Source organism: Canis lupus, chromosome 7, assembly GCF_011100685.1.
Source record: "Canis lupus familiaris isolate Mischka breed German Shepherd chromosome 7, alternate assembly UU_Cfam_GSD_1.0, whole genome shotgun sequence".
Lineage (NCBI taxonomy): Eukaryota > Metazoa > Chordata > Mammalia > Carnivora > Canidae > Canis > Canis lupus.
The window spans coordinates 73,326,051-73,348,227 of NC_049228.1; the positions used below are offsets into that span (position 1 = coordinate 73,326,051).

Consider the following 22,177-nt stretch of genomic DNA (forward strand, 5'->3'; position numbering starts at 1 on the left):
GATCGTATACCCCCAATCCAAGGCAGCAAAGTAGTGCCAATTGGTGTCCCACTTTCACTGGGCAGGTGGCAGTGGGGTCCAGCAAAGAGCTGAACGTACACACCCACCCAGACCTTGTGCTAAACTTCAACAGGAGGAATTCCTGCCAAAAAATGATTAAGTAAGATTCAGAGTCTCATGATATCCAAAGTGTCTGCAATATGATACAAAATCACTTATTATACTAAAACCAGGAAAATCACGATAAGAATGAGAAAAGACAATTGAGAAATGCCAGTGCTAAATTGAATCAAATGTTAGAATTATCTGACAAAAGCAACCATCACAAAAAAAGCTTCAACAAGCAATTATGAATTCTCTTGAAACAAATGAAAAAATAGAAAATCTCAGCAAACAAAAGAAGTTAAAATGAAATGAAAATTATAGAACTGAAAGAATAACTGAAATAAACTCCCTAGATGGGCTCATTAGTAGAGTGAAGATGACAGAGGATATAGTCAGTAGACTTGAAGACATATCAATAACATTATTTATTCTGAATAACAGAAAGAAGACCGACCCAAAAAAGTGAATATAGTCTCAGGGATTCATGGGCTGTAATGCATGGTACTGCATCAGTGCAGTACCAAAAGTAGAGAAAACAGAGAGGAACTAAAAAAGTATTTGAATAAATAATGACTGAAAACTTTCCAACTTAGCAAAAGGTATAAACCTATGTATTCAAGAAACTAAGTGAACCCAAATAGGACAAACCAAAGAAATCCCTTCCAAAACAACATAATTAAACTTGTAAAAAATTAAAGACAAAGAAGAAAACCTTGGGACCCTTGAGAGGCAGAGTGGTTGAGCGTCTGCCTTCGGCTCAGGTCATGATCCTGGGGTCCTGGGATCAAGTCCCACATTGGGCTCCCTGCAAGGAGCCTGCCTCTCCCTCTGCCTGTGTCTCTGCCTCTCTCTCTCTCTCTGTGTGTCTCTCATTAATAAATAAATAAAATCTTTTTTTAAAAAAGGAAGAAGAAAACCTTAAAAGCACCCAGAGAGAAGCAGTGCCTTTCTTATAGGGAACATCAATTACAATCACAGTGGATTTCTCACTTGAAACCCTGGAGACCAGATGGAAGTGGCATAACATCTTTCCAAGTACTGAAAGAAAAAAACTGTTAACCTTGAATTCTATGTCATGCAAAAAACATCTTTCCAGGATGAAAGGGAAATGAAGACATTCTTGGGTCAAGCAAAATTAAAGGATTTTTTTGCTAACAAATTTACCCATAAAGAATGGATAAAAAGGAAGTCCTGTAAATAGAAAGAAAATGATAACAAAGGCCTGAAACATCAAAGGAAAGGAGAATATAACTATAATTGATTATCCTGCTTCTTATGTATTTCTTAAATCATATTTGATGGTTGAAGTAAAAATAGCACCATCTGATATGGTGCTCAGTGTATGTATGTAGAAAACATATTTAATACAACTTTATTTATTTTTTAAAAAAATTATTTATTTGAGAGAGAGCGAAGGGGGATAGTCAGAGGGAGAGAGATAATCTCAAGAAGACTCCTTGCTGAGTGAGGAGCCAGACACGGGGCTCCATCCCACAACCTCAAGATGATGACCTAAGCCAAAATCAAGAGTTGGATGCTCAACTGAGCCACCCAGGCACCTCAAGACAACTATATTTTAAGAGAGTTGAAGCTCAGCGCTCCTTATTGTCTGCATAGTAACTTCCCTCCAAAGACTGCATTATGTAACAAGGGAAAAAGAATAACTTCATAGTCATGAAATCTGACCTCAGCCAGGTGAACAAGGTTAACATCAACAATGATGAGTCACACTGATAGTAAATACCCCGATAAGAAATGATGAAAATGGCACTTTACCTCTGTCCCTTTCCTCCCAAGAATACATAATTCCAGCCTAAACATGAGAATAACATTGGACAAATCCCAGTTTGGAAACATTCTACAAAATACCTGATGAGTCCTCAAAACTGTCAAAGAAATCAAAAACAAGGCAAGTTTGAGAAAATATCAGAGTCAAGACAAGGCTAATGAGACATAACTATGTATTAGTTTCCCAGTACCACTCTGCTTAAAACAACAGAAATGTATTCTCTCAGTTCAGGAGGCCAGGAGTCTGAAAGAAGTGTGTCAGCAGGGTTGGTTCCTTCTAAAGGCTGTGAGGAAGAAGCTCTCCCATGCCTCTCTTCTAGCTTCTAGTGGTTGCCAATATCCATGGTTTATAGATATATCACGCCAATCTCTCCATCTTCACATTGTCTTTGTGTTTCTCTTTTCTCCTCTTATAAGGATTCATTGGATTTTAGGGGGTCCCCTGAATCCAGGATGATTTCATCTCTCGATTCTTAACTAACTACATCTGCAAATACCCTATATCAAATAAAGTCACATTTTGAATATCCAGACAGATGTGAGTTTTGGAAGGTACATTATTCAACCAATTATAATTACTGAATATATTCCAATATTTTCGATGGATCTCTGGAACAGAAAACAGATGCTAGGTAAAAAACAAGAACATCTGAATAAAGTATGAACTTCAGTTAATAATAATGTATTAGTATTCATTAGTTGTGATATATATATATATATACACACACATATATATGTATATATATCATATTAGTGTTAGATGTTAATAATAGGGGGAACAGAGTGTGGGGAATAATGAGAATTGTCTATAGTATTTTCACAATTTTTCTCTAAATCTAAGAGAGTTCTAAAATTAAGTTTATTTGTAAAATGTGTCAGGGCTTTTACCAATTAGGAGAACAACTTATTAATGGTGAAATAACAATTTCAGAGTAAAACAGATAAGGTTTGGTCATGCTAGAATATCAGACTTTGTTTTAAAAATGAAATCCACTTATGCATTAGTGGTCCTCTTCATTTAGCATGTTATTTATAATTCAAAGAACTAACCATAAATAGAATTCAATGCTCATTTTTAAAAGTATGAGGGTAAAGAGAATTGATGGGAGTTGATTTCTACACATCACTCAAAGTAGTAAAACATCAATCCCAGTAGACCATGATAAGTTACATATGTTATTGAGATGCCAATGAAACCACAAAGAAAATCATACAAAGCAGTATACTAAAAAATACTGTACATAAGTCTAGATATAATCATAAGAAATAGACCATATCCTGGGCCATAAAATAAAGTTCAATAAATTTAAAATAATTGAAATCATACAGAATATCTTGACCATAAAGGAATCAAACTAGATGTCAGTAACAGAAAGACAACATGATTATTTCTAAATACTTTAAAATTAAACCACATACTTCTCTAACCCATGAGTCAAAGAGGAAGTGTTAAAGGAAAAATTTTAAAGTACACAAAATGAAAATAAAACTGCAACATAATCAAATTTTGTACAGTGCAGCTAAAGCCATGCTGAGAGAAAAATTTATAGCAGTAAATGCTTACATTTAAAAAGAGGGCAGGATCTCAGAACAAGTTAGTTTCTACCTCTAGAAACTAGAAAAATAAGAGCAAAATGAACACAAAGCAAGCAGAATGAAGAAAACAATAGAAGAGCAGAAATCAGTAAAGTTAAAAACAGGAAAATAATAGAAATCAGTAAAACAAAAAGCTTTAAAAAATTGGTAAATTTCTAGAAAGACTAACAAAAATAAAAAGAAATCACCAATATTAGGAATAAAATAGAAGGATATCAAAGTATATAATGCTTCTCATAAAAGGATAAGGAAATAGTTAACAAACTATATGCTCAAAGTCAAAAACTTAGAAGAAATGGACCAATTCCTCAAAAACCACAAATTATCAAAAGACAGCCAAGATGAAATAGTTTTATAACCATTAAGGAAATTAAGTCTTTAAAAGTTTCCCAAAAAGTGAGCAGCCTGGGTGGCTCAGCAGTTTAGTGCCACCTTTAGCCCAGAGTCTGATCCTGGAGACCTGGGATTGAGTCCCACGTTGGGCTCCCTGCATGGAGCCTGCTTCTCCCTCTGCCTGTGTCTCTGCCTCTCTCTCTCTCTCTCTCTCTCTCCTCTCTGTGTGTGTCTCATGAATAAATAAATAAAATCTTTAAAAAAAAAGTTTCCCCCCCCAAAAAATCTTTAAGCCAAGATGGTTTCACTGGTGAATTCTAGCAAATGTTTAAAGAATTAACACCAATTTAGCACATTCTTTTTCCAGAAAATAGAAAAGGAAGGGACACTACCTAACTCATTTTATGAAATTATTTATTGATCAGACGTCAAAGACAATAAGCAAACACTGCAGACTAATATCTCTCATGAACTTAGAGACAAAAGTCCTCAAAAGAATATCAGCAAATCTAATCCAACCTATATTAAAGGAATTACAGTGACCAGGTGGGTTCTTTACAGGTATGCAAGTTTGGCTCAATATTTAGAAATTAATGTATTCCACCATTGGATTGGAGAAAAATCATATGATCATGTTAATTGATACAGAAGAAGCATTTGACAAAATCAAATACCTATGCATGATAAAAATCCCTCAGTGAACTAGGAAAATGGAGAACTTCCTCAACTTGATAAAGACCATCTACAAAAATCTACAGCTAACATCACACCTTACGATGAATGATGGAATACTTTCCTTCCAAGATCAAGAACACTACTTTTATTCAAAATACTATTAAAAGATTAAGCCACTGCAATAAGGCAAAAAAAAGGGAAAGAGAAAGAAAGAAGAAATAAGAGAAAAAGAAAGGAAAGAAAGAAAGAGAAAGAACAAATGAATGGACAGGTATACAGATTGTAGAGGAAGAAAAAACACATAACATTAAATTTATCATTTTAAATTTACAGTACACTGATATTTAGTGCATTCACATTGCAATACAATATTACCACCATCCATCTTCAGAAAGATTTTATCATTCTATACTCAGACTCTGTCCCCAGTAAACAATAACTCATTTTTCCCTCCCCTAGCCATTAGTAACTGCTCTTCTACTTTCTGTCTGTATGAATTTGACTATTCTAATCATTGATTTTTAAAAAATATTTATTTATTTTAGAGAAAAAGGGTTTGGGGGAAGGGGCAGAGGGAGAGGGAAAGAATCCCAAACAGACTCCCTGCTGAGCATGGGGCCAGATATAGGGTTCCATCTCACAACCCTGAGATCATGACCTGAGCTGAAATCAAGAGTTAGATGCCTGAAAACCTGAGCCATCCATGCCCCCTTGTAATAACTGATTTTTGACAAAAGCACAAAAGCAATTCAATAGATAAAGGACAGCCTTTTTAACAAATGATAAATGATGCTCTAGAAGCTGGACATCTATAGGCAAAAAACAACGCACAATGGGTCACAGATGTAAATGTAAAATATAAAACTATAAAATTTAGAAAACAGGAAAGGAGAAAACCTTTGTGATGTAGGGCTAGATTAAAGTTGACATCAAAAGCATGATCCAGGGTTGCCTGGTTGGCATAGTCAGTTGAGTCAAAGACTCTTTCAGCTCAGGTCATGATCTCAACTTCCTAAAATCAAACCCCATATTGGGCGCCATGGTCAGCAGGGAGTTGGTTTGAGGTTCTTTTCCTCTGCCCCTTCCCCTGCACTTTCTCTTTCTAAAACAACAAATATTTTTAAAAACCTAGAATGTTCCATAAGAGATAAAAATTGATAAATTGTATGTCATCAAGATTGAAAACTTATATAGTGAAAGACTCAATGAAAAGGATAAAAAGACAAAGATACTTACAAACCTCTTAGGCAGCAAATGAGTAACTAGTATCTAGAATATATAAAGAAAACTAAATACTCAGCAGCCCCGGTGGCTCAGCGGTTTAGCACCAACTTCAGCGCAGGGCATGATCCTGGAGACTCAGGATCGAGTCCCACATCAGGCTCTCTGCATGGAGCCTGCTTCTCCCTCTGCCTCTGTCTCTGCCTCTCTCTCTGTGCGTCTCTCATGAATAAATAAATAAAATCTTAAAAAAAAAAAGAAAACTCAATACTCAACAAAAGGAAAAAAAAACAATCCAATTTAAAAATGAGCAAAAGACATGAACAGGTATTTCACTAAAGAGAATATACAGGTACACATATGAAAAGATGTTCAGTATCTTTAACCATTAGGGAAGTGCAAAGCCACAATGACTTATCATTAAACACCTCTGAGAATGGCTAAAATAAAAAAAATAATGATAACACCAAATACTGGTAAAGATACAGAGATCTTTGGATCACTCATACATTAGTGGTGGGAACATAAAAGGGTATAATCAGTCTAAGACTGTTTTGTAGTTTTTCATAAGACTAAATATGTAACTGCCATGTGATCCAGTTTTCACAGTCAGGCATTTTTTTTCTTTTTTTTTTTTTTTTTTGTTGTTGTTGTTTTGTTGTTGTTGTTGTTGTTTTTAGGCATTTTTTTTCTAAAGTAATCTCTGCACCCTGTGTGGGGCTCACACTCACAACTCTGAGATCAAGAGTCACACAGTCTACCAGCTGAGCCAACCAGGTGCCCTGTGGGCATTTGTCCCAAAGAAATGAAGATTATATTCACACAAAAAGCTGTATATAAATGCTTATAGCAACTTCATTTATAATAGTAAAAACTGGAAAAGAATCCCAAACATTCTTCAACAGTAAATAACAAACTGGCACATCCGTAAGATGGTGTGCTACTCAGCAATAAAATGCAACACCTTGGGTGAATCTCCAGGGGTTTATGCTAATTGAAAAAAAAAAAAAGAAAGCCAATACAAAAAAGTTTCATACTCTGTGTCTCCATTTATATAACATTTTTGAAGTGACAAATTTCTAGAAAATGTGGAATAGAGAAGAGGTTACCAGGGATACAGGATGAGGGTAGAGAGGGAGGTGAGTGGGCTATACAAGGGAAACAAGGGATCTAGTGGTGATGGAAAATGTTCTGTATCTTGACTGAACTGATGTTGACATTCTGATTGTGACAGCACACTAGAGCTCTGCAAGATTTTACTAGGGGAGAAAACTGAGTAAAGAGTACAAAAGGTATATCTGTGCAGTTCTTAAAACTATGAGCAAATTTACAATGATCTCAACTAAAATGTTTAATGAAATAAATAATATAGGGCACACACCTTTCTTCTTTAAAAGAATTGAGGTCGATCTTTTTGAAGTAACTAAGCTTAGAAGTCATTCCTCACATGGGATGAAGATCAGCCACTCTTCCACCACAGCGTTCTAGCCCGGGATGGAGAAATGAAATTGGGCAACTATTTTCTCTGACTTGCTTTCACTAAAGAGCAGAAACATGTAATGAAGTCAATATTAGTTTGAAAAGCTTTAGGCAAGTTTAGAAACATGACATGGACAAAAGAGAGAATTCCAGTCAGTTTTGGGAAAAAGAGAAATGAAACCTGACTTCTTTTGAACTGAGAGTAATGTGACCAGTAACAAGGCAATATTAAACATCCAGCTGCTCCTTCACTGGCCGTGGTGTGTCTATAACAGTCCTCTCTTAAGTGAAGCTGACAGTTGTGGATAGAATGGGCTCCAGGTTGTTGTAGGGCACAGCAGCATCCATCTTGATTTGGATAGTCCCATCCTTTCTGTGCCTTGGATATTGGGCTGTATCAAACAAATAAAATTGAGTTTTTTAATCATAACTTTAATAACAATTTGCGGATGTATTTCATTCAAGGCAGAGGAATTGTTTGTTGCCATGGTTTACCTCAGCTCATGGAAGAGGGTTAAGTTAGATTGCTTTCTTTTTTTTCTTTTTTTCTTTTTTGTTTTCAGTTATGGTTCATCAGAATGCATTAAAATTCAGAACCAACGGTTATATGAAATTGGAGGAAATATAGGTAAGCATTCTCTAATGGTTTTTACTACTAAATTCTCTGATTGCTCTAAAAGAAATACGATGCTATTGTAAAAGCATATTTTATAAGTTTCTTAGTATAAATTCGACATCAATAAGTTTCTGAGTTTTTAATCTCATATGAGAACAGTTGTAGGAATTCCCTGAAATACTCTCAAAATTGAAATGTGAATATTCTGGTTGATATGGAGTAGACTTTTGTGTCTTTTAAGTGTGCCTCAAAGTTGGAAAGTCTGTTCCTGAAGGTTCCTGCAAAACAGAGAACATCATGGAACTTTGAAACTGTGACACTCTTTTTGTTTAACTTCCCTGGTTTCACCCTCAGTTCAGGTCCATTCTTCCTATTTCTCTGAGGGGAAACAAAAAGGAATCAAAGGGAAGTTGCCTCTGCTTGCATCTGTGTCCTATCTTCCCCTTCGTTCATGTCTTCTGCTTGCCCTCTGCACAGTCTGGATGCACCACCCCAGCTCCCATTATAGCCAGCACCAGCATGTGTACCTCCCTTCATGTTCCTACCTGCTGCTTGGGGCCTTGCTCCAGCCCCCATTCTCTCCTGCACCCAGTTTTCCCCTCCCAACTGCATCATTTCCAACTGCATAAACATTTTTGATAATTTCTCTCATGGTCAAGACTCTCTCTTGACCCCCACCCTGCCCCGTCCCCACACCTTCAAGCCTATTTCCATTTCATCGTTCTGCTTTACAGCAAAAACTCCTTGAATCCATTTTCTGTCCTCTAGTTTCTTCCTCTTGTTCTCTCTTGAAACCACTCCAGTCAAGTGTTACCCCGCAACACTCAACCAAAATTGCTCTCTTGTTGAGGCCACTGGAGAACTCTTACCTTGTGAGATCCAGTCATTCGTTCTGTCTTGATAACTGCCTGAATTGATCTTTCCCTCCTTTGAAAACACACTTTCTTCACCTGGTTTCATTGACAACCTAAGCTTTTGGGTTTTGTCCCACTTCACTGGCAGCTCCTGAGTCTCTTTTGCCTGCTACTTCTCATCCTCTCAACCTTCAATGTGGAAAACTGTGGGGTCAGGCCCCACAGTTATGTGTCTATAAGACACATAACGTTTTTGGTGAGTTCAATCCATCTCATTGCTTTAAATACACATAATATGCAACACCTTACAAATTCTTTCCAGACTTCCTCTCAACACCAGCCTTGCAGATCTAGTCATCAGGCACATTTTGCCACGGAGCCTTTGTACTAGGCACATTTTGCTATGCTCTCCTTTAGATTATTCGTTTCTCACTCCTTCACCTCCTGCCAGGTGTTTGCCTCTAGGTCACCTTCTCAAAGACACCTTCCAGGATCTCACTTTCTCTAGGTGTGCCTTCCCAGCTTTGTTCTCTCATGTACTTACCACCACCAGACTTATTTTATATTATACTTGCTGATTTGCTGGTTGTCTTTTATCATTTTGAATGTAAGTGCCCTGAGGGCAAGTATATTTGACTGTCTGATGCATTTCTGTAGCCCTAGCCCCTGGAATCGTGCCTGGCATATAATAACTTTCAAGAAATATTTTATAAATGAGTGAATGAATCAAGCAAATAATCAAATATTGGTAGTTTTGTTTGAGACTTTGGTGTAGATTTCAAACACACTCTACGTAAAGATTTTCAAATGTATTTGCCTCATGGAATGATCTTTTTGTTGTTATCATTTCTAGATCTCCTGCCTATGGGCATTGCATCTGTATGTAAAGAAACAAAATGACCATTCCTAAAATGAACTTGATTTTAATATTTTCTAGCCCTAGTCAGGTTACTGTGTGTAAAGCCGTTAGAGGACACATGTTATTATATAAATTATCAGTTTATACCTTAAACGGGTTCTTGCCATGTTTTTCTAATTGATGTGGTAAGTCTGGGGAACAATTTGCCTATAGTTGGTAGTCTTTTTTCCCCCACAATTTTGCGTGGAATTTATTTGAGTATTTCGCAGTCAGAAAGAAACAAAGAGAAAGAGAAAGGCAGGCAGGCAGACTGGCTTTGCTAAAGAACCTCTAATATGTATCTACTTATTTTGGCTGAGAGAACTATATTGGCCTTATTTGAACCTTACCAACATTCACGTGCACACATAAAAGTGTGCACTCTCGAAAACATTCTCTGATTTTCTCTTTCCTTTAGGGCAGCATTGCTTGGATCCAGATGCTTATATATTGGATGTATATCATGTAAATCCTCAAGCAGAGTGGGTGATAAAACCCCAATCAAGTTTTTGAAATACCCCCAAGATGGCACCTATCATGTATTATATGCCAAGAAGATTCTACATTTGGTAGGGAAAATAACAAGACTACTTTTGACATGTTTATTCCAATAACCCTAGTGGAGTTTCTCAGCCCAAGTGGCATCTCCCAGTGTTGTCAGCATGAATTGTTGGTGGAGGAACTGGTTGACTGAGCTGAGGCTTTCTCCTATGGTTCTTTTCTCCTATGGAAAGACGAGGTGATCGTTCCAGAAGAAAGGCCAATCTAGTATATGGAACTCTGATCTAGTACTTTGACTTCACAACAGAAATGAATTTGGTCCTATGCCTAGAGATTAAAAAACACTTCTCTAGGTAGCAGATGCTACCAAACACAAGAGGTGGAAGAGTTTTTTTTTTTTTTTTATACTTATGTTATATACATATGTAGACCTTTTTGAACAAGAATGACAGAAATATCAGTAATTTCTGTTCAGCAAAATAATTCAGATCGGCTTTTCAAAGGGAATCAGTTTCTGAATTTTTGCATATAATATTGACTTGCTCCCAAATTGGAGGAGGATGAACTTTGGTTGAAAGAACACTGTATTGTTATGTATGTTGTACTGTATTATGACTATCTGCATATTGGTGCAAATGAACATTTCTCTATTGTGGACTATTGAAAACTGATGTTTTTCAAGCTTATTTTCTTATGAGCACAGGTTCCATAACAAAGGTTAGTTTGACAGAGGGTGTTCTTATACTCTCATAATCTTCTGTGTGGTTAATAGTCATAGAACCTCTATCTTTTCATCGTGATTATGGTGCTCAATGAATAGCTTTCTGTGTGCCAAGCACAGATTTCCTTTCCTGATCCAACATATCATTTTTTTTAATTTTACAGCTGTAGATAGTCACTTCTGTAGCCCCAACTTAAAAATATAGCATTGCCTTTATCCAACTGCTCTTTATGCAAGAGTACTGAAAAATACTGTTATATCAAGATTTTATATGCTGTAAAAGCAAATTTTGTTTCTGTTCATCAATCATAGACATGGCCAAGCACTATGGATTAGCCTCAGGCTTTAAAATCAGATGCATATTTGGTAAGCCGGAAACTGTCTCACTGTGAAGGTCCTGCAGAGCCATTTTCCAGACTTGCAATTGGCAAGAACACACAGTTCTCCACAGTCTAATGGAGAGCAAATCTGAAATGTGCTGAGGGGTCAGACAGCTCTGCCTTTCATCTTGAGACTGCAGATACAGTTCTTCTAGGGTTAGCTAGAAATGGGAACAGAGGTCTCATTTATCCCACATATGTGCTTTGGATTAGAATCCACAGATTAGGATTTTGATGAATTTATATCAATTTTAATGACATTTAATGCCCAAATGACTCTCTTTTGCAGTTCAAACAATAAAGTTGCTCAAAATACAGAAAACATTTTGCCAGTGTTTTGGTAAATGTTTTTACCAATGTTTCTAGTTACCAATTCTCAAAACTTAATGCGATAATAATTTAAGCCCACATATAGAAGAATTTTTTTTCTTTTCTTTTTCAAAAGCAGGGCTTGAACTCAAGACCCTGAGATCAAGACCTGAGCCAAAATCAAGAGTCGGATGCTTAACCGACTGAACCACCTTGGTGCCCCTAGGAGAAATCTTTTATATGCTGCATTATGCCTTGATAGCTCTAAAAAAACATTATTTATTTTCAACATGTAGATAATTATGTTTCTGGCCATTAGGATTTTTATTATATTTTTATAAAAAACTCAAATTCATTTTATTTGAGAATTTTTATTTCCTATGCCTGAAAACCCTTTAGAAGATAAACATGTATCCTGTAGGTTTTTAATTTATTCCTACATTTCATCATTTTTTAATGTTTGGTTAATTGATGGCATGTGAGTTTACATAATGAATTTCAAGTGTTTGAAAAAAATGCTTTTATTGTTTTTGTAATACGGACAACAGGAGTAAATATTTTTTGCAGTTGCTAACTTCCAAGGCATAAGATGGCAGTAATTTATACTCACACATGGAAGAAATTCTTCAAATTAGATATCTATACTTCTATAAAAGGACAGGGGACTGATTTTTCTCATTGTGTTTTCCCCTAATTTCAAATAGTTACATTCTACTGTGTTTTTATAGGAGATTTACAAATCTAATTTTTTACTTGAGAATTTTCCCATCTTCATACTGAAAACACATTAAAGCCTATATATAAGATCTGAAGGTTTTAAGATTTACTCTACTTGTCATTAGTTTAAATAAGTAGCTAACAGATGACAGATAAACAACAGTTTTTAAATTTTTTACCCACTTTTGTGTGGTGTCAGATGTCGAAGACTCAGCCGAGTCAATAGCTTTAAATTAATTACTTGAATGTATTTAAGGATGCGTGACAACTTTCAGGTAACTATGTATTATGGAAGGCATGTCAATACCAAATAACTTTTATTCTTAGTCATAGGATTAACTAAGTGGTTGAAGGAGAATTTTCCGTAGACACACAGACTAATAAGAGTAGAGGTTCTTTTTACTAATTTTATTCTTAAAGAATTAAACCCCTACAATTACAATTCAAAAATGTCTATCAAATAATTATTGAAACCATCTTTGTTTTATCAAAATTGTTTTAAAATAGTTACAGTAGTCTGTAAAACTGAGTAATATGTTTGCAAACAAAAGAAGAGTCAGATCCTGGACTTCTAGATTCAGTTCTTACTAGCTTCCTCCCCTCTTCCCAAGTGCTCTTGATATACGGTTAGGAAAATAATATCCAGGAAAGTATTAGAGAATGTTAACATTTTAGTGACACCTAATCAGAAAAAAGCCCTAGAGCTGGCTCATTGTTTTCTCCATTTTGCGAAAGAGGATTCCTTTGTCAAGCAGCTCACTGAGGGATATGATTCTTGGAGCCAGTGATCTTCAAATAAACTGGAATATTAATTTCATTACAATGTGTACACAGTATTAACTACCTCACTTGCCTTTCTTGGGAAAAAATGACTTTAACAGTTTTTGTTACAAACTTAGTCTGAGTCTTATTATTTAAGTCACTTCAGTTAGCTTTCAGTGTACATGTAATATACATTTAATGATGTAAAAAATGTTTAGCACAAGCTTTAAAGCCAAAAATACTCTGTAACTGTGACGTGTGGTATACTCTGAGAGAATTCGTGTCCTTTAGTTATTGTCTTATGTGTTTCACCATGTTGCAATGCAGTTTTTCAAGTGTGGGAATTAATAGTCATCTCTTCTTTCAGGCATTTTTCAACTGCTTTCTCCATATTGCACTTGGCTGAAAAGTAACATGAGATTAAATTGTCCCTTCTTTCTTTGAAGCATATTTCAACTGTTTTTCACAAATGTTTTACATGCCTGAAAAGAATATATATTATGGGATTAAATATTTCCTAGTTTCTGACAGGCATTTTCAACTGTTTTCCATAAATATGTCATTTAATAATAATATGACATGGATTAAAATGCTTCTTTCAGACATTTTAAATAGTTTTACACATACAGCTTACTTTAAAAACTACATCTTTTCTTTCATTTTCCAACTATTTTCTAAAACTATGTGCTCTGATTAGAAAATTATTTAATGTCACAAGAAATGCCAATGTTTTATGTTGTCTTCCATCTCAAAAGTTAATATTCTTTCGTTCCAGCTTTCATTGTTAAGTATAATATATATGTTGCATTTTATCCATAAAAATAAAGAGAAAAAACCAAAAGCATTGTCACAAGAATTCTTATAATTCAGCTAGTCTAAGGGTACCACGGTGCTGGTGAAAGAACAAGAGCTTTAAAATCAAAATGTATGTGTCTGAGCCCACTCTCTGTCACTGACCCACCAGATGGTGGTCTTGTACAAAAGCCATATCACACAATAGTGATGGACAGTTGTGGACAGGGGATGAATTCAATAAACAACAGTTTCCTAAATTTGTTTGAGTTTGGGGCAGGTATTTAATATGTCTTTCTAAAAAAACGTTCTCAATACAGAAAAAACATTTGACAAAATTTAATACCAGTTCATGATTTTTTTTAGGAAAATTCAACATTGTGTATCTTGTGCAAAAGGCAAGAAAGAAAAGGCATAAAGAAAAAAAATACAAGTCTCTATTTGCAAATGATATGAGAATTTATGTGGGAAAGCCTAGAGTATCTTCAGCTGTTAGAACAATATTAAGATAATTTACCAAGGTCATGGTATACAAGATGATTATATAATAATCCATTACATTTTTATATTAGCAAATAATTAGAAAATGTTTTAACTTCCATTTCCTATAGGATCAAAAAACACAAAATACTTATGAAAACATCAAAATATATGCAAAACATGTATGCTAAAAACTAAAAACTGTTTTTGGTAGAAACTAAAGAATAGCTAAATAAATGTATAGTTATACCATGTTTCTGTATGGGAGAGATGAATGGAAGAGCATTGGCAAGATGTCAGTTCCTCACAAACAGATTTATGGATTTAATGCAATCCCAATCATAACACTAATAGGCTTTTTAAGTAGAAATTGGCAAACTAGTTATAAAATTTATATGGATGCAAAGGATCTAGAACATCTAAAGTAATACTACCCTCAAAAGAGAAGAAAGTTGGATTTAGAATGAGGGACTTCAAGACTTACTGTAAGTCTACAGCTATTAAGACAAGATGATACAGAAGGAAGATCAACACCTATTATCAATGAAACAAAATAGCACAGAAAGAGGTGCTCACTTAAATGGTCATTTGATTTTCAACACAGGTGTGAAAGGAACCCTATGGAGAAAGGAACTAGAAGAACTAGATATACATATCACAGGGTATACAGAAATTTGCCCAAAAGGGATCATATTGTTAATTTTAATGCCTGAAACAACTATGCCTTCAGAAGAAAACAAAATAGCTTTGTGACTTGGGGATAGGCAAAGCTTTCTTAGGAACAGAAAACTGCACTTTTAAAGAAAAAAACTTAATAAATTCAACAAAATTTAAAGTTGCTGTTTAACCAAAGAGACCATTAAGAAATCAAATAAGCAAACCACAGATTAGGAAAAAACACATATTTGTAAATCATATATTTGACAAAAGACTGACATTCAGGATATATAAAGAATTCACTAATGAAAAGACAAACACATTTTTGAAATGGGCATCATAACTTGGATATTTCATGAAAGAAGATAATACAAGTGGCCAATAATCACATAAAAACACATTCAACATCATGTGCTGTTAGGGAAATGCAAAATAAACCACAAGGAGATATTACTACGTACCAACCAGAACAATTAAAAGTGAAAAGGCTAACCATTCTGAGTGTGCAAGAATCAAAACCCTTATAATTGCTGATATAAAATGCTATAGTCATTTTGGAAAAGGGTCTAGGAGGTTTTTTTTTTTTTTTATCATTCTAACCATACAACTACCAGCTGCTATCTGAATACAGATAACAGCATAAATGAATCTCAGAAACATTATGCTGAGTGAAGAAAGCTAGACACAAAGGATTACATACTGTACAATTTCATTTACATGAAGTGCTAGGATAAGCAGAGCTAAACAATGGTGGGGCAGAAAACCCAGAACGATGATTGCTTCTGTGGCGGTGGGTATAGAGACTGGGTGGAGGGGGCATGGGGCCTTTCTGGGGAATGGAAACATTTTTTATGTGCCATCCCATGCGAGGACCCCTGGCTACATGGGCCTGTTGAGCACTTGATATGTGACTAGTCTGAACTGAGGTGTTCCAAGTATAAAATACACACCAGATTTTGGAGACTTGGTAGGAAAGAATCTCATCAGTAATATTTTACTGTTACATGCTTGATTCTAATATTTTAAATATTTACATTAAAGTGATTAAAATAAATTTCAGCAGTTTCTTTTTATTTAATGTAGCTAGTAGAAAATTCTAAGTTATATATGTGGCTTACATTATATTTCTGTGGAGCAGTATTGTTTTATATTTTGATCAGTGTCTGGGTTATAAAGATGTACATACTTGTCAAAACATAGTGAACATTTACTTAAGATTTCTGCATATCATTATATGCAAATGTTACCTCAAAAGAAAATAATTTGCAAATAACCAATATTGAACTTTAGGTAAGGAGATGCATACTGGAGTATTTCATGGAAAGTGTATTGGTGTCTGTAACTTATTTTGAACTGATTGATGAATGAATAGGGGGATACATGGATAGACATGCACCAGGCCAAATACAGTAAAATATTTATGATATAATGGTGGTGGTTATAGCACTATTCAATGTAATATTCTCTATGCTTGACATTTTCCATAGAATTTTGAAAAAAAAAGAATTCTTTTTAAAAATGTTTTTCTTTTTAAAAAAGTTTTTAAAGATTTATTTCCTTCTTTTAGAGAGAGTGAGGAGAGCATGAGTGGAGGGAGGGGCGAAGGAAGTGGAGGGCAGAGTGGGGGAGAAAGAGAGAGAATCCTCAAGCAGACTCCTTGCTGAGCAAGTAACCCCATGTGTGGCTCTATTCCTATGTCCCAGGATCATGACCTGAGCCAAATTTAAGAGCCAGTTGCTTAACTGACTGAGCCACCCCGGCACCCCTGAAAAAAAAATTCTTAACACAAAAACATAAAAGCAGATTAAAGAGAATCAGGAATTTGGGCAATGCTGAGGTTCCCCTTAGATGTTTCTTTTTCTCTTCCCCACAGTAAATTACACTTTCTCCAAATATCTTCAGACAGAAGTTGAGTGGGGGTGAGAAGCAAAGAGAATGGAGAGGGTATGCTTTTGAAGTTTTACCTGAGCTATGTCAACTAGCAAGCGTATGTGTATTCTTAGTTTGTTTATAGCTTCTAGCTGACACTAATCTATTCTGAGTGTTTTGCAACCTCACCACCTTCTTCCTCACTGTGTAGCTGTGGGCCAGTGCTGGACTGTAGCTTGTGTCCTTAGATGACAGGGGCTTCTCTCCCACCACTCACCCTCACCCACTACATCTCACTTCATGCTGCCTTGGGGCTCCAACCTAACGACACGACAATCTAAACATATAAGTGCCAGAATCAGTAAGAACATACCTATCACGAATGATCAGTGGATTCACCCATCTAATAATCTATTGCCAAACACGGTAGTGGAAGCTATTTTCTAGTTTCATAAATCTTTAATCCTGCAAAACAGCTTCTTATTTTAAAGGAGTGACTTATCAGTTCAGCTTAAACAACAGATGTTTTGGAAGGAGTTGCAAAGTGATCCAGTTCTAACAAGCAATCCAAAGTTCTGTTCTCCATTATCAGTTTCATAACCCCTAGCCCTACAACTCTAGATTCAGCAGTGAAGTAGTTTAAGATGCAGATAATAAACACAAAATATACTGAACATAAAAACATCCTCCATGTCAAATTAGAAAGTTAACATCACTGCATGCCATTTTGTCCATAGTTATAAGCAAAAGGTTCACAAAAAATTCTCAGGATGCCCATGTGCCACTGGCAACCTCTGTCTGAAGGAGTGTGAGAAGTTACAGATTTCAAAAGTTCACTTGATAACAACAAATAACAGAAACGTGTTCATCTTTTGGACACTACATAAAATTATTATGCAAAAATGTCGAAGAGGTCACCACGGAACAAGGCAGTCCCAGGTGTTTCTCTGAGGTTGAGGTCTTCCTCCACAATTCATACAGAGGTATAAGTCTGAGGAATTGTTCTCTTTTGTCTTTCTGTACCCACTAGAGCCAGAATAATATATCAATATATTCATTGCACTGCCCATTATGTGGAGTAAAGGGTTGCTAAACTCAACAGTTTAAAAGGATAGGTATGCATCATAAGATTTTTACTAAAAGCAATGCTCCTCAGCAATACAGTTAACATGTTCTCTTACTGGGTTCCCAAGAGAAAGGAGCAAGAAAGTTCATCTAAAGTCAGATTTCCAGGAGCACCTGGGTGGCTCAGTTGGTAACGAGTCAGCCTTTGGCTCAGGTCATGATCCTGGGGTCCTGGCTTTGAGGCCCGCATCTGTCTCCCTGCTCAGTGGAGCCTGCTTCTCCCTCTCCATTGGCCCATTCCCCACCCTGCTCATGCTCTCTCCACCCCCAAATATAAATAAATAAATAAATAAATAAATAAATAAATAAATAAATAAATAAATGTATCTCTTTAAAGTCACATTGCTATAGAGATACAGAAAAGATCATGTCATACCTTTTTTTTAACAGTCCTTCCATCCATAACATTTAACACGCTTAATATATATACAAAGTAATATATATATATAATCATTAGGACCTTTTCCATGAGACAGTAATCTTCCTTTCATCTCTTGACCAATCCATTTAGTATATGTCCAATTAATCTTAATGGGGCTCCAGTTACCTGGAGATTATGGGCATGTTTACATCAAATAATAGTACGTGATAGTTTAACACATCAAATCATGGTGCTGCATAATTTTTATCCGGTTTAGCAAAAATGTCCCCATTTAAATATTCCACACTTAGCATGTCTCGAAGTGAATTTCTATATCTTTATGCCAAAATCCATTCTAACCATATGTTGGTTTTTTAAAATCTCAGTTTAGAGCAACTTTTTTTAGGTCCTTAAAGTCAAAACTCTTGGAGTCCCTTGGATCCTTTCTTGTCACAGCCCACATCAACTCATTGGTAAACCATAGGGGTGATCACATTTAAAATTTAAAAGCACAGTCACATCCTAGTCATAAAAGAACACAGGTAGGCCCAGGTCCTTCTAGCTTGAACCTGTAAACGTTTAGATTCCGTTAACTTTTACCTCTGAAAAGAGCCTGTCATTATCCTAGAGAACATTCAGCTTTCTGGGTATTTGTCATAGACAGCAGCAGAGGATTTGGGGTCTAGTTCAGGACTAGTTGGTGCAGACTGAGCTGCAGTGATGTGTTGCTGTTGTCCTCTTGTGTTGGAACTCTTCAGCAGACACAAGTTCTTCAGATCTTCCTGTTTCACAGGGACTTTAAAGCGTCTTCCACACCTGTGGTAGAAGTCATGACCCCACACCCAGGAGCACACTGGGGGCCTTGGGGTGACTGGGAAGAGGGTGGGCAGGGAGCACTTCCTGATGCTCCTTTCCCCTGTAGCACAGCTTCCTGTGTACTAGGCAGCCTTATGGCACTCCGTCTGCTTTTGTGGCCTCCTCTGAGGTGGGCAGAGGGCTCTGGGCCCTTCAGTGTGGATGGGAGCCCGAATGGGACAGGTGCTACCTCTGCTGCTCACTGCTAGATTCAGGTCGTAAACATAGGGACTGCACACATCTAGAAGTGCTACATCTGTCCTTTGCAGCTCAAAGGGCCTCCTTGTCTGTATCCGCCTTTTTTAAGGTGAGCAGACTAGGTTGTCTGTGTCTCCCCCCCCCCAACAAATATGGCTTCATTTCAGATGGTTCATTTCCTTGGATGTAGCTCCTGGCCTTTGGCTCATAGACACTGAAAACCAAAGGAATGTGCTTCCCACCTGCTCTTTTCTTTTTGTATGCATTAGGTTAATCTGAAAAATGGATTTGTCCTCCCATGGTAGTTTCTTGCCCTGTTCCAATGAGGCATTTTTTTCTGTCCCATAGCTAATGAAGCAGTCATCCCTAGGCACCCAGCTAACCACTTCAAGGGCACACTTAGATTATCTATTCCCATGGTTCTTAACCAAGGAGTGCATGTTGTCCTCTTCTGGCCATCCCAGAATGTTCTTATCCTGAAACCTGCAGTCTCTACTAGATCAATCTGGAATTCTATCAGCTGTGTCAGTTGATGGAGGGCATTATCTCAGTTCCAGAGATCTATACAAAATGCAGTTCAACAGCAAAGCAAACAGACTGAAAAGAATCAGGAGCTCCAGGGATGATAGGGGGTCCCATAAGACGTTTCTCTTACCTTCCTGGTGGTAAAGTATATATTTTCTGACAGCCCACAGACAGAAGTTGGAAAAGGATAGAAGGGGCACCCTCTAAAGGTTCATCAGAGTTTAACAATCACATCACACTGCTCCGATGGTCCTTTATATATGTTGTAACAGCCCATTGTCAGTAGTTGCTCTGCATTTTTATAACCTTTTTGTCACTACACAGCAGTGGAGTTTGCTGTAGTCCTGAGCTCTATGTCCTTAGATGACAGATTGGGATCAGGCTTCTCTACCTGTGTAGTCTTCAGTATGTTGTATTACTACAGGACAACAGACACTTAGCCATAGGTAACTGATCAATCGGATTCCTAAAATTTAAGATTTCTGCTCAGCAATATACCATTAAGAAAATGAAAAGGCACATCACAGATTGGGAGTAAATGCGTATGCATGTGTACTCAGAATACGTAAAGAACTCTAACAACTCAATAATACAGAAGACAGCTTTTTTTTTTTTTTTTTTTTTTTTTAATGGGCAAGAGATTTGAACCACTATCCTACTGAAGCACAGAAATGGTCACTATAAAGAGGTACTCATCATCAGACATCAGGGAAGTGCTAGTTAAACCACAACCACAAGAATATCAAAATAGATAAAATTAAAAAGTAACAATACCAAGTGTTAGCAAGGACATGGAGTAACGCATTCTCATTCATTGCTAGTCGGAATGTAAAACAGGAGAACCATTTTGGAAAACTAGCAGAATAGCATGAAGTTAGGCATACACTTACCCTATAACCTAGAAATTCAACTCCTAGATATTTACCCAAGAGAAATTAAAGCATTTATCCACACAGATGTGTATAGAAATGTTCACAGTTTTATTTATAATAGACAAAACCTGGAGAAGAGAGAAATACGGTTCATTCATTCAATGGAGTATGACTCAACAATAAAAAGGTTTTTTTTGTTTTGTTTGTTTTGTTTTGTTTTTGTTTTTTTGTTTTTTTTTTTAAGTAGGCTCCACACCCCGCATGAAGCCCAGTATGGGGCTTGAACTCATGGCCCTGAGATTAAGACCTGAACTGAGATCAAGAGTCAGCCATTTAAACAAATGAGCCACCCAGGTGCCCCCAAAAGGAATTTTAAATACAAATATGAATTTCAAAACCATGCTCTGTGAAAGAAATTAAACATAAAAAGGTATGTATGTACATGATTCAATTTATATAAACTTCAACAAGAGGAAGTAAGCTATGGTGGTAGATACAAAAAAAAAAAAAAAAAAAAGTTTCCCTCTCATAGAAAGGGCTGGCTAGACCTGGACACGAGGTAATTTTGTTGGATGCTCCATGATCAGGCCTGACCTACCTTGTACTTTTTCTCTCATTACACCAGGGTCCCTGTTTCAACCAGGGAACTTCAATCTCTTATGTCCTCATACCACCCACCCCATCGCCAATAGTCCCATTGCTACCGTGAGAGCAGTTTGTCAGCGGGGCTGTTACAGGTGCTCCCACCATACATCCTGCAAAGCCTAGGTACAGCTACCTTTTTAGAGCCTTCCCATTCCATCCTACCCCACTGTACCAGAAGTTAGCCCTTGATTTTATACTGTTTTAAGGTGCATGTATGCCTTTTGGTCCTAGCAATTTTTAAATAGAGCATTTTTTCCCCATTTTCATCTCACCATGCAGTTCAAATGCCAAGTTAGCATTTAATTGGCAAATATTTGTTGAGAAATGTTCAACAGTCAGTCATGTTTCATTCCTAAATACCAGAAAGGTTACAGCTGCAAAGACAGACCAAATGGAACATTAATATCACAGAAGACCTATTTGTTGGGCTCTATCTGACAAGTCAGAGAAGCAGTCTTTGTTTTCAGCTTTGATGCAAAATGAGGTACCTGACAAATACCTGGCAACTCCAGTGGTATTGATGGGGACCCAAGGGATTGACGAATAGAAGGGCCTAAGAAAAATGGAATTGAATTTCTTTCATTGCTTTGCTCCTTTCATTTTGAAGTGTGGGTGATTGCCATCTTCCAGCATCTTTTCTCCATCTAAGACACATTTCTTCTGCAGGAGCTTAGGAGAAAACAGCCAGCTTGTTTTATAATTGTCAGGATAAAATGAGAATATCAACTAAATATCAGTTTCCTCACTATGAGGAAATTGGAGGAAAAAGTGGGGAAAAAAATGAAAAAAGATTTAGTGGGAAAAAACAGAAAACATTGGAGAAAAAAGGGGGAGTCTGTGGGA

The 22,177-nt window shown here is 36.5% G+C and overlaps 1 protein-coding gene across 16 annotated transcripts in view; it reads left to right on the plus strand.

The window, feature by feature from the left end:
• Positions 1-13,796, plus strand: part of ARHGAP28 (Rho GTPase activating protein 28) — a 237,580-nt gene extending 223,784 nt beyond the window's left edge. For 12 of the 16 annotated variants that reach the window (XM_038543825.1, XM_038543820.1, XM_038543824.1 and 9 more), the window contains one exon: positions 9,984-13,796. In XM_038543825.1, the coding sequence (XP_038399753.1) occupies positions 9,984-10,179 (196 nt within the window). In that variant the 3' untranslated portion in view covers positions 10,180-13,796. Of the gene's footprint in view, positions 1-1,010; positions 2,429-7,760; positions 7,826-9,983 lie in introns of those variants that run through there. The other 4 variants (XM_038543812.1, XM_038543816.1, XM_038543826.1 and 1 more) reach the window with 3 other exon arrangements.
• Positions 13,797-22,177: the final 8,381 nt, after the last annotated feature.